The sequence below is a fragment of the Periplaneta americana genome, chromosome 5 (genome assembly GCF_040183065.1).
Source record: "Periplaneta americana isolate PAMFEO1 chromosome 5, P.americana_PAMFEO1_priV1, whole genome shotgun sequence".
Classification (NCBI taxonomy): Eukaryota; Metazoa; Arthropoda; class Insecta; order Blattodea; family Blattidae; genus Periplaneta; species Periplaneta americana.
In genome coordinates, this window is record NC_091121.1 from 85,793,221 (window position 1) to 85,810,743 (window position 17,523).

Consider the following 17,523-nt stretch of genomic DNA (forward strand, 5'->3'; position numbering starts at 1 on the left):
TGTCAGTTAACATGTACAGTCCAACAAGAACATCAGAAATTATACCCATCTACATACGCACATTAAAATTATGTTGATATCCTCACTGCACAGATACCAGAGAAATCTCTTCAGCCCAATAATGAACACTGATAATAGAAAGTCTGGATCATTCTTAGATGTTTGCAAGAACTGACAAAAATCACTTCTTCCAGAATAGTTTTCAGCTATTATGTCTGCACTTTGTATGGACAGTATGGATACAACAGTTACTGGAATAAAACCTCTCATACCTTTATGTGTTTCACACCCATTTCATTAGCTACGAGGAGTGTGGTAGTGTGAGAAGCCTCTGCAAACCACTCCAACATTGTATATGTCTCATTGTAAGACATATGCTGATGAGGAAAACGCTCTTGGCGAATACAGCATGCTACTGTAAAACTTTTCTTTCCTATGCCAAAATTTGCTCGAAACGATTTATTTGGGACCCAAATAACTGGCAATACCAAAAGTCATTCATGCAAAAGAGAAGAGTCGGACGAAGATGTGTTTTGTAAATTGCCGCATATTGTGTTTACTCTTTACATTGTTCACATGTGAAAACAGACAGAAAACCCTGTTATGTCCCTGGAGTAGATTGGGTAGCATTGCTAAGCTGTAACTTGGGCCTTGCAAACAATGCACAGAGACGAATAATTTCAAGGGAAAAATTGTTCCGGGGCCGGGTATCGAACCCGGGACCTTTGGTTAAACGTACAAACGCTCTCCCAACTAATTATTCAAATTAACTTTACAGGGAGTTATTCCTGAAAGCTTAATTTGCATAATACACGTCACTGTACGTAACAGAAAACCACAATTTAAAGTCACAGAGTTAGTGTGCACTCAAATGTTGGTTGCTTGACGGTTGTCAGCCCACTTTGAGGTCTGTGGATATAGAGGGAAAAATTGGATCCGTGTCAGGTAGAGTTCCTGGGTAGCTCAGTTGGGAGAGCGTTGGTACGTTTAACTAAAGGTCCCGGGTTCGATACCCGGCCCCGGAACAATTTTTCCCTCGAAATTATTCAAATTAACTTTACAGGGAGTTATTCCTGAAAGCTTAATTTGCGCAATGCGCAGAGACGTTATCTTTAAATTTACTACTTGAACTCACCCATTTTGAATGAGTGTTGGATGAGTCTAAATAGGAAAGTGTAAAATTCTCTGTTCCTACAGCTCGTAAAAGCTTCATTCGAGTGACAGATAGTACCATGGCTATTACTGCTAAGCGCTGCTGTTGCACAATGGATTTTGCGAAACACAAGTGAAATGTTCTTACACTCAAATCAAAGAGAGCTACTTCGCCTTCATAGTTACGATGTTAGTTACCTACACTGCTCTTCATGTCACATGGCTGCCATTTAAATTGACAAGATTACAAAACTTTTAGTATTTTTTTTTACACTATTATGTATTACAATATTTATGAACTGATGAATGTACATTACCATATTCAGTACTAAAAATAAACATTGTACGTATTTCAAAACTTCATTTTTCAATATCTACATGAAAATTACATTTCAACATGGAAAAAAATGTTTGTGCAGTACATAGGCTATGTTTTTACATAACCTATAAATGTATTTTCCAATTATCCAGCACTGGCTTTGTCCCACAGTTGTCAGATACAAGATATTCTACTATACAAGATTTACTTGTAACTTACCATTTGACCACCACTCCTGCACTACTTATCATGCTATGCCATTCCTCCTCTCTAATATTACAAACCTTATTTTTTTAATATTGTACTACAAATTATGTATTTGAAAGTATTTGTATTTAATATACTGGAATGTCAGTATTTTGCCCACCCCTGCCCACAAGAGTATAAAAACCTATGTTCCACTGTATGTATTTGTAAATGTTAATTTCACGACTAACTACCAAAGAATAAGATCAAATAAAATTCAATGTGCGTTTATCACTCTCATCACACGAAATTTTGTGCAGCTATGTTCATGTGATGCCATATGAATGTGAAATGTATATATTAAGTCATTTAAGCAAATAATAATGGTGTGGAAACAGGTAAAAGCGAATTACTGTGGATGGTTGAAGTCGTCCTTTTCCTCTGTCACATCATCATCACTATCATAACAAGTGTTGAACCTCATGGTCTGTTCCAGCTTCAACTTTATTTAAAATGATCTTGCCATCGCATTTCTGGACATCCACAAATGTGGCGACTTTGTAGATGCTCTAGCTCCACTATCCAAAGTACATGTTCATGATACTGCTGTTGGTAGTTACGTATTCCTTCAACAAGATTAAATATTTTTATTTGGGTTCTTATCTTGGTAATGGGGATTGATAAAAACTGATAGTTTTGAAAATAACTCTACACTATATAAATATGCCAACATAAATGTTAGGGCACCTTCTTTCACAAAGATCAATCTACCACCATGTTACTGGGTATTGTTTAAAGACTGTAATTATAAAATATTTATTTCAATACAATCATTCCTAACAACCTCTAGGTAATATTCACATTCCCCAAAAATGGCTTCAGAGTAAACATTCTTTTTTAATAAATTATGAAATGATCCAACAATAAAGCAAATATTGAAAGCTGTGATGATACCATTCGGCAAGTCCCATATTTCTGTTTCATAGCTGCAAAAAACAATTGCTAGAAAATGACGTCATGAAAATGTAGGCTAAAACATGTTACATACCATGAATGAATTGGCACATAACACAAAGTTAAAAACTTATATTATCTCAATCATGCCATTCCAAAAGCAAAAATTCCTCATAATTTAAATTTAAAGAACCGTACTTCAACACAGCAAGTACAGGTCATTGGACATTGCATTTCAAGTTACCTCAGGTTTATTCTTCAAATTTATGGATAAAAATAAATGAACTCCATAGAAGGCACAAGTGTATTATTCATATTTACTCGCATAATAGATGCACTTTTTTTCCATATTTTTTTGGATAAAATCAAGAGTGCATATTATACACAAGGAAGAAATCATAACTACCTGACATCACATGTGATAATCACAGTTGGTTTCGACATCGAACATTCAAGTAATATTGAAAATGATCATTTGTACGATTTCAAGAGCATCGACATATCGAATGCTTATAAGCAGTAATAATGTAAAATGCAAAACATACGAAATGAATAATAATAATTATAAAAGAAAACCCAATCACAATCCATTTTTACTTATTAAAAAGAACCAATCATAATAAATTAACTCTTTGCTTTAAAAATGTAAACATGAAAAGTGCATCCAGCATTACAATTGCGTATTACCACAGGTAGCAATTGAAAATTTAATATCTACATGAATATAAAGTATATGAAAATTTAATACGTACATTATGCTGGGATTTTTTTTCTCCCCTACATATTACTGTCAAAAACTGGGCTGTGTATATTATACAATGGCATCTATTACACGAGTAAGTACGGTATTTAACATTCTTATAAATATGATATAAGAAAGAAATTCATGTTAAAAAATTTTGTTCCCAAATTTCGTTATTTTTTATAACTTTCTTTACACCTTTGTGTCCTTGCAAGAAATTTCTTAGCAAATGCTTAGCAATATTTATTGGACATGTGTGATTTCTTCTGACCGATACCATTGGTAAGACACATGTTGTTTATCACTACTGGAATTAGTGGTGGGAAAACACACACCATCTAAAGTCACACCTTCAGTCAAATAATAATTTCTGTCCAATTATAACTAGCACTACAAGAATCATTAAGAAATGCAATGAAATTTAGACTTAACTCTGAGAATACTTGTACTTTTGCAACTAAAAATCTTTGCGGTATATGACATCTGTAATTTATATAGTCATACAAAATACAATTTGCAAGAACATTTGTATTTAAATTATTTTTCTAACGCTACCTTCACTATAATTATCTCTCCAATAAACCCAAAGACAACTTGACTTTTCTTTTTCAGTCTTTGAATACTGTGATTCTCAAAAACAATCTGAAAAAATATATCTGCAGGGACCTTCACATTTTTCTCCTTGATCCTTAAAACATTATAATACTCGATTAAAATAATGATTTAAAATAAATAAAACTCTTCCATCTTCCATCTTTATTGAGTAATAAAATTCGTAGATAACATCAGGTAACAGCACTTAATTTTCTGGTTCTGTGTTCCCAATTCTTTCAGGATCCTGCATCCTGCAAAGAAGCACATATTTACATTAAAAATAAAACTGCACTGTCCTACACAAATATTTAACACTGTGGGCTTATATTTTATATCTTAAAATATTTCAGAATTTAGAAGTAATTTCTCGCTGAAGGCAAGACACGGAGGTAAAAAGCACAAGAAAGGCAATTTACAAAAGACAGAGTAACAATTTCCTGTCTGTGCCCATCTAAAATAATTTTGAAACAAAATGTAGAAGTACTTATGAGATCAATCAATCTTCTTAATGTATCCAGCTGTTTGCTGTCCACTATAGTCTATTCAGTTGTTGTTTTTCACGAGAAATGAGGGGTATTTTGATCAGTGTTCATTATAGATGCCTGTTGCTAGTAGCCAAAGTTGGGGTGTAGCCAATATATACTGCAGGGCTGTGTCTTCTGCAACTGGTACTGATGATTTTTACTTCTTTTGTGGTTTATTGATGGACAGTATAGAAAAATGTGTTCCAGATCTTCATCATGATTATTACACCACAGACAAGTAGGATTATCAGAAATGTGGAATCGGTGTAGGTACAACTGTGTGACAATGTGATCTGTTCTGGCTCTTGTTAAAAATGTTTGAACATGTCTAGGCAAGTTTTTGTACATTTCCAGGTCAATTGGTTTCTTTTGTACAGACTGTAAAATTTTTCCTTTGTCAGAAGAGAGCCAATTGTTGATCCATAGGTTTATAAAATGATATTTTACTGAAGCAAAAGCACTGGATAGAGATATCACTTGAAGAGGTCTTGGTTGCAAATATGTTGCCGAGATATTCATCATAATTTGGCAGAAATTTCCATAACATATACCAATGAACAGTCACAGCAAAAATCGTACATATAATCTTTTCAGTGTTAGAACAATCCTACAGTAAACAATAGCACGTCACTGAAAAAAGGGTTCATTGGCCGCAAGTTCACGCCACTGATCCTCAGTACATGATGCCACCCACTGTTACACATTCTGTTTCATGTTAAACATTTCCTGTTACTTCTCAAAGTAGGCCTAACGTCACTGCTATACATTCGCCTCTATCAATTAATATTTTTACTGCATACACAAAGACAAATAAATATTTGATTTCAAAAGAACTTTAAATAATATAAATTCAAAGGTGTTACATATAATATAAACCCAATTATACTTCTTCGATATCAAGTTTCTTATCAGTTTTGTAAAACATTCTGTATTTCATTTTAATAACTGATGCAGATAGCTTGCATATTTTTTTTTTAGTTGGTTATTTAACGATGCTGTGTCAACTACTAAGTTATTTAGCGTCGATGAGATTGGTGATAGTGAGATGATATTTGGCGAGATGAGGCCGAGGATTCGCCATAGGTTACCTGGCATTCACCTTACGGTTGGGGAAAATCTCGGAAAAACCCAACCAAGTAATCAGCCCAAGCCGGGATTGAACCCGCGCCCGAGCACAACTTCAGACCAGCAGGCAAGCACCTTAACCGGCTGAGCCACGCCGGTGGCTGCTTGTATAAATCTGGTTCAGTTTCACATATGAGGAGCATTGATTCAAAACGCATTTTCTTCACCCTAAGAAAAATTTGTGTTTGAAGAGTATTTTTGTACTTTATAATGTGGGATATCAAATACATGAACATGTTGTTTTCAAATCGTAATATCTCCCAGCATAATATGATATGGAAAACACCAGCCTGGTTCACAAAGAGTTTTCTCCACCATGTGTTCGGATCAAAGTACGAGTTATTTATTAGGTGTAGCGTAGAGAGCTTGTTTCCTGCTTGTGCATGTGTGATAGAAGTCTGAGAGTCATTCATTCTGCACATGTTAAGTATTTAGTATTTATTGCAACATGCAATAGAAAATAAATACATTTTTTGGATGTAGCACACATCTGTTTGAGCAAGTTCATGTTTGGGAGCAGTTCCTATAAATAACTATTTTGTACTAAATGGAACATAACAAAGATTCAATAAAATTACGAAATCAATACAGTTATTACAAAACAGGAATAATTACGAAGATAAAAGTAGAGAATCAAGTCAAGCACATAAGTTGGAATGTATAAATAGTATATTGACAATAAAAAAGGGGGGGGGCATGAATACTAAATAATCTGCTTAATTTTTTTTGCATTTATTAATATCAAAATTATCTAGGTCAGAATTTATTACCAAAATGGAGATGTATTACCTAGGCCCGTAACTCTGGTTATGATTTATTCCAGTGGTTGTGTAATATTTAGGTTCAGCTAAATCAAGTCTAAACATGCCATAACTTACCTTAGGCCACTCTCTCTCTCTCTCTGTTTATAATATGTATATAATATAAATCTCCGAACCAGACAATTTTGCACACTAAAACAGTTGCTTGTAAACAGGTGTAGCAAATGCTAATAATCATCAAACTAATAATTCGCACGAAAATACAAAAATGAAGCATTTCAGAGCAAAATATATTAATGCTATAAAAGTTCACTTCATGTACAAGGAAATATGGAAATTTCGGACAAAATGATAATTTAAAAATTCAATGCTTTTGTTCTTAATTTCGTTGTAAGATCCAAAAGCAGTGACAATAGTTAGATGCTACAGCACAATGCCTGCTGCTGTTACCATCATACTGCAGCACCACTGCCACCATCACTGCAAATACTACTGATTAAAAATTTTAATATTTAAGGAATTACAACTTACCTGTAGATAGCGACATCTTCATCGGATTGAATAGTTGACGTGTCTTGGGGTGTCAGGAATAGAAACTGAAAGGCAGTTTTCTGCCGAGCATGAGCTAGAAGTAGGTCCATTACCACTCGACGATTTGCCTTGTCCTGAAACAATACATTTCTTATTTTTGAAGTTGTTGGTACAAATATTCAGTATATCTCACACTATAGTTACAGGATTGAAAATGATACCTTTCTTTCTAGTAAGATTTTTAAATATTTTACTACGTTTTTACATGACAAATACTGAATTTTAAATAATCGTTATTTAAAACTCAACATTGAGTGACAATCCCCATAGAGACTTATTACTTATAGAGAAACTGAAATGGAATATTGGTAGAATGAATACAAACACAAGAAATATAATTAAAATTAAATTATTTAATGATGATGTATCAGTTGCATGGTTATCTATCACTTATGAAATTGGTGATAGCGAGATGGTATTTTGGTGACATAAGTATGAAGATTTTCTATGATATTATTTAACATTTGCCTGACAGGTGGGGAAAAATCTCGGGAGGGGGAGAAACCATGTGGGATTCGAACTCATAACCAAGTGTAGTCTTGGAACATAGGTTTGCTCACTATTCCTAGATCATATCAGTAACCTCAAATCCGACAAAATCCCTTGGAATACATAAATATTCAAACTGAAAACAACTTATTGGAACCAATTGTTAAAAATGATACAAATCGAAATGTAGCAAAACAATTAACATTAGAAACAATTAATAGCAAATATTCTTGTGAAACCTGGCTACACATTTACAGTGATGGATCCTTACAAAACGACTATGATAGTGCAGGAGTTGGAGGAACTCGTGAATTTTTCTCATTCTATAAAGCAGTCGGGAAGGGCTCCACAAACTTTGATGGAGAAGTTGAAGCTGTATTCATTATTCTAATCAATCTACTTCAAATAATAAATAAATTTTCCAAAGTTGTAATCCTCATTAACTCAAAAGCAGCTATACAAGCTATAGCTAATAATAGTTCACAGAAAACTGATAAAACTTCTCAGTGCTGTACCCTGATCAAGCAGCACCAAAAACTAGGCAAGGACTGGTGGATCAATTGGCTAAGAAAGGCTGCACCCTAATACAAAACCAAATTACTCAAAAATTATTTATTTCTGTTAAATTCAATAAAAAATTCCAATAGAAACAAAAATTTTTGAACAGAATAAAGGAATCAGCTAAAGATAAATCGTGGGGACCCCTCCTCCAAAATTTAAACATCATCCCTGAAGAACCAAGAAATTCAGCAGTGACAGCCTTCTGACTGGGCATGATTGTTTGGCAGCTCATTTATATAGAATCGGCATCTATCTCTCACCCAATTGTGTTTTATGTGGAGAGGATGTAATCATGGATAAGTACCACCTGGAAAATTACGAAGCTTTGCCTGTTCATCTCAACATCATAGAAAAATACTGGACTGCAAGATGGTTGATGGTTTCATTGCCATGATATCAAAGGATTGGCTACCAATTCATTGCCATGATACAAAAGGATTGGCTACCAATCAACCTTATCAATGACCTTAACATATCTAGCCTATTTACATGTCATATCTTTTTACTAAACTAAAAATGATATATGAATTATAGTACTGTCTGTGAAAAAATGATATTATGAAATTTTAATTTAATATTTTACATTTGGACGTCTTGATAAGAAAATTATCCTAGATTTATACATAAATTTGTCAGGAGAAAACATGGCTGGACAGGCAAGCAATGTACAGCTGGTAGTGTGGAGCATCTGATTTGAAACGTAACGTAAGAACATTACACCCTCTAAATTTGGGGTTCTCAACCTATGGTATGCATACCACTGGAGATAAGCAAGCCACTGCTGGGTGATACTTAAAAATTTGAAGAAAAAATCATAAAATATAAAAATAAGCTGTTTTCTATATATTTATGGAACTCCATTGGATAAATTAAAAGAGTATTGTTTCTTAATTAAACACGCCTAAATATGGCAATCAATTATTGGTATTGGAGCATAGAAACATTTATTATGACCCTGTGAGTGACACATGAAGTTTCCTCATAATAATTTTGGTTAGTACATACATACACAAATGGCTTTTAAGGAACCCGGAAGTTCATTGCCGTCCTGAGCAAGATTAATCCAGTCTCTACCATCATATCCCACCTCCCTCAAATCCATTTTAATATTATCCTCTCATCTACATCTTTTTCCCTCCGGCCTCCCAACTAACACTCTATATGCATTTCTGGATTTGCACATACGTGCTACATGTCTTGCCATTTCAATTATCTGGATTTAATGTTCCTAATTAAATCAGGTGAAGAATACAATGCGTGCAGTTCTGCGTTGTGTAATTTTCTTCATTCTCCTGTAACTTTATCCCTCTTAGCCACAAATATTTTCCTAAGCACCTTATTCTCAAAGACACTTAGCCTATGTTCCTCTCTCAAAGTGAGAGTCCAAGTTTCACAACCATACAGAACAACCGGTAATACAACTGTTTTATAAATTCTAACTTTCAGATTTTTTGAGAGGAGACTGCATGACAAAGCTTCTCAACTGAATAATAAAGACAATCCCACATTTATTCCGCGTTTAATTTCCTCCCGAGTGCTGATCAGTGCAATTTTATTATTTACACTGCACTAAGTTTGCTGCCATGCCAAAGATACCATAAAAATCATTAGATAAGTGGTAACAATTACATGTATCTGAAATTATGTTCCATGAACGCAAAATATACAGCACCTGGTACTAAAAAGAAAAAAAAAAAGTTACTAATTTCCAGTAAGTACTTAAATTTTATGCATTTGCAATTTGTGCATTGTGTGCATGTACAATGACAGGCATCATAAAAGATAATGGATCAAGCGAAATAACTAATGAGCATATTCCCACTCTAATACCAGAAGCCTCCAAGTTGTTTGTTAATGGTGATATCATTTATCAAGAGTTGAGAAGAGGATAATGGTGGGCCTTGACAAAAAACTTAACTTTATTATAACAAAGACTTCTTTTACATGCAGTATACTGACTATATTGCTCTTGCCTGATGGAAACCAAAATTAGGGTCATGTAAATATGAGAAAAGAGGACATACCATGAATACATCAAATTCATCTAGACAGTAGAAGGGAGGCTCTACAGCTTCCCAAAGAGCCATGATGAATGACACTGTTGAATATGAGCGTTCTCCTCCTGACAAGGCTTTTGTGTCTGACAGTCCCCCACGTTGTTCTGAGGGGCATACTGAAATCTCAAGAGTTTGCTCGCCGAAGTTTATTTTAACTGTGCCCTGAAATAAAAATGTATTCTTTATTTAAAAACCTTTTTCAACAACCAAAGTTTATTCGGAGTCACTGAGTTCATGTTATTATAATGGAGTAATAATGATGGAATAATAAACATATCATCTATAAATCTCATAGAATTTATCTCGGCCTGTTTAATGGGAAGCAAACTGTCAGAGGTTTAACTATACTTAAGCCGAATTCCGAGCGGAGCGAACAAAACATTTTAGCACTACTGTCAGTGTCAGTGTCAGTGTCACTGTCACTGACCTGATCTGACCTGGTTTTAATTTCTTGAACTTCGAGAAGGAGAACTATGAGTAATATGCTGACCTTTCGAGAGTAACAAACCCACAATGATACAGTCTGCTAAATATGTTACAGTACTTACTGTTGCACCACGTTTAATGTATTTTCAGGTGGGTTTTCTATTTAATTTACTTTAGTACAGGGCAGGGGAAACGGACAGAAAATTTAGGAACCAGCAAAAAATTGTTAGGAGCCAGGCACAAAATAATTTCAAAATTCACCTGTTACACTTCTACAAAGCAATCTGACTGAATCTCACCATACCAAGCAGATTACCAATATACACTGCCGAGCAAAAAAAACGCAACACTTGAATAAATTTGAAATATCAATCCGTAATACAAATTATAACATTTCTGTGTGCTTCTATGGATCTGTTTGTGTTAGGCAAGTGTTAATTCATGTTTTGGGAAGAAAAGTATACCCATTGGGTCGTTTGTGACACCCTCTTTGCCACTTTCTGTCCGGTACTGTATATTTATTGCTGTGCCATTAAAATTTACAACCCTAAACCCAAGCAGCTAAAACAAAGTTACAACACTATAGTTTTGTTTTTTTGGTTATAAAGGACTTCTGTGATATTGAACTCAGTTTTCAACAACATGTAAGAAAGTTAAGATGACGTTAAGCCCCATGAACGCCGCTAGAGCAGTCGCGTTGGTAGAGGATGACCGCAGTTTACATTATGTGGCTCAAGGGTTGCATACAACACCGTCGACTGTTTCAAGTACAGTGCAAAGGTACAAGGAACTTGGTTCATATTCTCGAAGACCGAGATATGGTAGGAAAAGGCCAACTTCTTGCTATAGATGACCAGTTCTTGCACCTTCAAGTGCTGCGTAACCGCCACACCACTGCGGTCGAAGCCAGAAATCGACTAGACTAAGTGCGAGATGTGAATGTCAGTGAGTGGACTGTGAGGAAGAGGTTACATGACGCTGGCCTGATATCCAGAAGATCTGCCCTTGGCTCAGAACTTACAAGACAACATCGTCAAGCTCGCTTACAATTTTCAAGGGAACATCAGAAATGGGCTGACAAACAGTGGGGAACAGTTCTGTCCTCAGATGAGTCCCGATTCTGCCTCAGATCCTCAGATGGAAGAGAAAGAGTGTGGAGGACTGGAGAAAGGTATTCTTCATACAACTTTTCATCAAGGACAGCATTTCAGGGAGGTTCAGTGATGGTGTGGACAGACGTCAGTTTGACTGCACAAACGAATCTTGTTTTGTGGAAGATGGGTTTCTTACTGCCCATCGCTACATTGAAGAAATTCTTGGGCAACATGTTCTTCCTTTTGCATCACTTATTGGTGACAATTACGTGCTCATGGAGGACAATACACATCCTCGTGTGGCGTGATGCGTCCTCCAGTACCTCAATGAAGTAGGGATCCAACTCATGCAATGGCCGTCACGTAGTCCGGATCTTAACCCAATTGATCATCTGTGGGACATTTTAGGAAGGAATGTCCGTCAACATGCTCCAGATACTCTTCAAGAGCTACGGAGCCATGTATGCGACACCTGAGCCACATAACGTAAGCTGCGGTCATCTTTTTCCAACATGACTACTCTAGCGGCATTCTCGGGGGTTAACGGTATCTTAACTCTCTTAAATGTTGTTTAAAACTGAGTTCAATATCACAGAATCCTTTATAACCAAAAAAACAAAACTATAGTGTTGTAACTTTGTTTTAGCTGCTTGGGTTTAGGGTTGTAAATTTTAATGGCACAGCAATAAATATACAGTACCAGACAGAAAGTGGCAAAGAGGGTGTCACAAACGACCCAATGGGTATACTTTTCTTCCCAAAACATGAATTAACACTTGCCTAACACAAACAGGTCCATAGAAGCACACAGAAATCTTATAATTTGTATTACAGATTGATATTTCAAATTTATTCAAGTGTTGCGTTTTTTTTGCTCGGCAGTGTAGTTTTCTACTTACTGGTTTCTCTTAATGCGTCTTTATCTCCTCTTTTGAAAATATCAGTGTTCTATTGATTGTATAGGATCAAAATTTTCAAGTCATGTAAATCATCATTAAGAGATTAAAACTGTAAATATAAAACTGTACTGATAAAGAATGTGTGAATTTATTTTTCAACTTAATTATAAAATTTGATCTCTTTCATATGATGAGGCTATAAACATTTGAGACGTTCCGTAAGAGAAGGGGAACCCGCCAAATGTACACTTAGCAGCAAAAAGAATGGGCCGGCTGACAATTTCTAAGTTCCAGAGACATACATTGCGCATGCTCCTCTCGTCAACGCCATAGTTCACTAGGTAACACATAATTAAACCATTTAAATTTGCTGTATTTTGTTTAAGAGGCTAAAATATGTAATAAAATCGAATGGCGGGTTGATTCTTGATACATCAGGGCCCTTGAAGAGTGAAATAATAATAAAATTAATAAATATAAAATCAACCGGAGCGAATATGAAGAGGAAAACCACGTATTATGCCGAACCGATATAAACAGTTACAGTAGCGTAAGTTGTTACAGCATTGGTATATTGAACAAGTTAGTAGTAGTAGCTCAAGGTTCGAATCTCCCCCACTCTTCTTTTTTTTTCTATTACAAATTTGCTATCATATGTCTTGTAAAGCTATAATTATGTGGCAATATCTCTTAGAATATGCCCAAACTCTAATAAATAATAAACCTCCCTCTCTCTTTCAAGCAATACTGCTATGTGTTAATATAACGTTCTGTCTCGTCATTACGCTTGAAAATGGCACAGAAACAGTAACTCATTGCCCTGGTTCGCATAGGTTATTCTGCATATGCTACTCTCCGACAGGATTTCGATTGGAGAAATGTCATTTTCTCCGACCAGGTAATTGTCTCCAGTAACATTCTGTGTATGCTACTCTCCGACAGGACTTTGATTGGAGAAATGTCATTTTCTCCGACGAGGTAATTGTCTCCAATAGCAATGATAGTACTGCCCTACTTTATTGTATGAATGACCACCGATACGCTTCGCATGAGGGTCGCATGTTGGGGATGGATGTCATACGATGGGGCAGGACTTCTGGAACGCATCCACGATCTGTTTACGGCAGAAGTCTACGAACACATTTTGGCATACGTAATGATCCCTTCCGCCCAAAAACGATATCCAGAAAGAACACTTTTCTTCCAGCAGGATAATCATCCGATACACTACACACCGTCAACCGGATTCAAAGATGGTTTACGAGGAGGCGTGATGTCGACCCAGTCGACTGGCCTCCAAATTCACCAGATATGAATCCGTTTCAAAATTTGTGGGCTGCAGTCAAAAGGATCCTACGCTCTAATTGGGCAGAACAACCACCCGTTCGGACACCTGAGGAATTATGGGACAGAGTTCTAAATGCGTGGGAGAAGATGGCCAAGAATTTAGACCTGTTCCATAATCTTGTGGACTCCATGCCACGCAGAATGAGGGCAGATGTTGACGCAGGTGGTTTGTAGACGAGATACTAGTCCCCACCACAGCCTTGTTTTGTTAATATATTAACAAATTGTTTGTTTTTGTTAATTTAATTATTTATTTGTGTTTGATATGCGTCCGTTTTTTTAGGATGTGAAACAAGTATTTTTGTTTATACAGACCAGGTCTCACCTATTACTAGCCCACAGGTGATGGGCAATAATATTTTTACAAGGCAGGCATAACGAAGTTTGTTAACAAATGCCATTTCACATTTAAACTAATAAATTAAGTAAAAGTTAAAATTTAAAAAAAAAATAATTTTACCATATCAGTAGGCGAACTCACAACCTCTGGCATGGATGTCAGACTTCTTACCACTGGGCCACACACTGTTCATAAGGTTTATTACATTATAGACGGACGACTTTCAATGAAGAGACATCACAGCAATGCCTTGCACTGGGTTATGTTTACATGAGTGAACCGTGCGATGGAACTTAGCATTTCTATTGACCAAGAGTCGGCCCATTCTTTTTGCCACTAAGTGTACCTGTAGAGGTAATCGATGTTCAAAGCATTTTACCTGTAAACGAGATAAGGGCGAACCCGCCACGAAAACGTCTGTAAATAATAATTACTTTGTACACTAAAACGAATACCTTTATTTAAAATTGCAATTGAATGCCCAATTTAATATCTCAACTGCCCAATTTTAATATCCCTACTTAATAGTGATCATAGATGGCATTATGAATTCATCAATATTATGGCAATAATTTGAAAACAGTATATTAGAAAAAGCAAAGGGCGTAGAATGAACTCAATACTGGCAGACATTAATAACAATGTAATAATGATAATAATAATAATAAATAAATAAAAACACTTAATTGCACTGTGATGTGACATTTACAAGGTATCTGAAATTATTATTAATAAACAAAAATAAGTAGATGCCTGTCATGTTATTATCCTTGCTATCAAAAGCGGTCTCACTTGTTCTGGGAAAACAGGCACTAATAATCCATTGCAACATCTTCATGAGTCAGTCACTGCTAGTTGTACGTTTTGTTTGCCGATCACGGCGTCCAGAAATGTTCTGTGGCACATAGATAAGGAGAGCTTTCAGATCCTTTACTTTCTCAGAAATGAGCTTTATTGGCGTGACATACCTCTTTGGCAAAACCAGCTGAGAGACGTCAGCCTGTTCTTAATGCGACATCTGTTCACATCAACACTGGTTACGAGCTTAGAAATATAGGCATTCTGGAGGTCATAATCACCCAACTCCCAGAAATTACGAAATACAGGCTGTATTTTCTCCATACCTAATGCGTTGAAGCATCCACAAGTACATGGCGGGCCTATACCGCAAGCTTGCACGTATCGAGACGTTTTCGTACTAATGTACAATTTGTCTTTTAAGCTTTGTTTGTATGTTTAACCATTTTTCGACATGCCTCTGACGTTTCCTACAATAAACAGATATGCCTGGTTGATTATCACAGTCACTATTACCCATAATAACCTATTACAGTGACCATAAATACACATAATTCCTCACTACAGTTATACTCGCGTGTGTGGTTACAACACACTGAGACAATGAATGGCGCACGTCTTCAGGCAGAGTGGCGTATTCGCCCTTCTCGTACGGAGTAATATGAATATTATGAACCTGTCACAGGCTACACAGTTTCTCCAGCCTTACAAACAATGATAATTTCGACGTAATAAGGGCAAGCTGGCCAACGACTGCCAGGCTTATGTTGCAGATATGTGTCTTAAATATTTGGAGATGTAAAAAACACAAAATTCGACCCTTGGCAGGCTCGCCCTTCTCTTATGGAATGCCCCATTTCTTTGAACAGAATTTACTTAATATTAATGAAAATATATGCTGGATGTCACCTTCATGTAATGTCCACTGCTCCATCTTACAAACAAAACTGGGTTATTGCATATCTTACTGTAATGAATTTAATTTGAAATATTATAGGGACAAAAAATGTAAAATTATTACTTATGTTTAGTAAAATCACGGACATCTTATAAGTTACTCACCTCAAATCTGCGTTCATGCATCAAAGACTGAAACATGTGCTCAACACGAAGAGCAACCAACCTCCGAACTGCATAATACACAGTTTTACGTGTCATCAGCATCTCATTCATTTGCTGCAACATTTACAGATTAAAAACAAAGGAACACTTTATTGGTGAATGCCTAGTAAAATTTTACTACATATGACTAGTATGTAATTCACGAAATAAAAATCTTCAAGTGGAGATAATGAAAGCAAATTGATGAAAATAGAAACCAGTCTTTTTTCATCAAAATAATGAATACCAAGGTGTAAATGCACTATCCAAAAAAAAAAAAAAAAAAAAAAAAAAAAAAAAAAAAAAAAAAAAAAAAAAAAAAAAAAACATCAAAAAGAGAATTGTTACTAACAGTACAGGAAATTATATTACTGACATCATTTTCCTCTTAGCTTCCTAATTAGACATTTTTTTTTTCTCTATGAGGCCGGGAGGGAAACATCTGCTCTTATGTAAATGCAACATGTTCACAGTAGCCTTATTTGAATATAATACAAGTTGTTTGCAGTAAGTTTCTCTTTGTAAATATTTTGCTTTTGTCTATCTTCTTGCGTTTAGCAGGCAATTTTTATATTGTACTGTATTTCAATTTAGTTCATTAATCACTTACAGATTAACATATAACAATATAAAAAGCAAGATGATGAAATTGTATAAAATACTGTAGCATTAAATTGAGTTTCAGTTCAAATATTCTTCACCTCCCTCCCCCCCATTCTCACTCTCTCTGGATATGTTTGGGTTATTCGGAATTTCGAATTACAGGAATTCTACTGTAATATTAAATTAAATTAAACTACTTAAATACAGTATGTATCTTGACTTTTTTCCACATCTCATAGCTATAATGCCGATGTAATAAGATCAATGGAATAATTATAACAATTGATATATGATAATATAGGATCAGCCTCATTGTTGGTAAGAATTTTAGCATATATACATATTATGAAATAACGAATTTTTTAAGGCAGTATGAAAAAAAAGTTAAAGGAAATATTCAAACTGCACAATGCCAAGTAAATGTACATCCAGTGGGGGCGGGGGTGGGGGCAGGAAGCTACCTCATACATGACAATACAACTATATAGACATCAAATTTTTCATAAATAATACTAAGATATTTCATGTTCGTGTTATTGGTCGAGCATTATGGGTGTATCAATCTCTCATTTAAATCAATATAATTTCTAAAAATTATGGAAGTGACTGAAAAGCAGAATTTATGCTCACAGTTCTCATAATAATATAAAGCTTACATTCGTGTTAAAATTTCAAAGTTGTTGTTGTTGTTTTCTAATGCCAGGCATTTGACAATAAAGTCATTTGACCTCTTGCACTCCAATATTTTTCAAAGATATTATCATGGCCAGCCATTGAAGCACAGATTTTGAGGTGTTCCGAATCCATTTCTTAGTTTGAGTTGCACAATGGGCAGTTAGGGGACTGATATATTCCAATTC

General features: G+C 35.3%; 1 protein-coding gene across 4 annotated transcripts in view; it reads right to left on the reverse strand.

Moving 5' to 3' along the window:
- Positions 1 to 2,143: 2,143 nt before the first annotated feature.
- LOC138699933 (structural maintenance of chromosomes protein 6-like) overlaps positions 2,144 to 17,523 on the reverse strand; it is an 89,641-nt gene continuing 74,261 nt past the window's right edge. For 3 of the 4 annotated variants that reach the window (XM_069826139.1, XM_069826136.1, XM_069826137.1), the window contains 4 exons: positions 16,022 to 16,135; positions 10,023 to 10,217; positions 6,889 to 7,022; positions 2,144 to 4,198 (listed from right to left, as the gene is read on the reverse strand). In XM_069826139.1, the coding sequence (XP_069682240.1) occupies positions 4,153 to 4,198; positions 6,889 to 7,022; positions 10,023 to 10,217; positions 16,022 to 16,135 (489 nt within the window). In that variant the 3' untranslated portion in view covers positions 2,144 to 4,152. The remainder of the gene's footprint in view (positions 4,199 to 6,888; positions 7,023 to 10,022; positions 10,218 to 16,021; positions 16,136 to 17,523) is intronic. The other variant, XM_069826138.1, reaches the window with a different exon arrangement.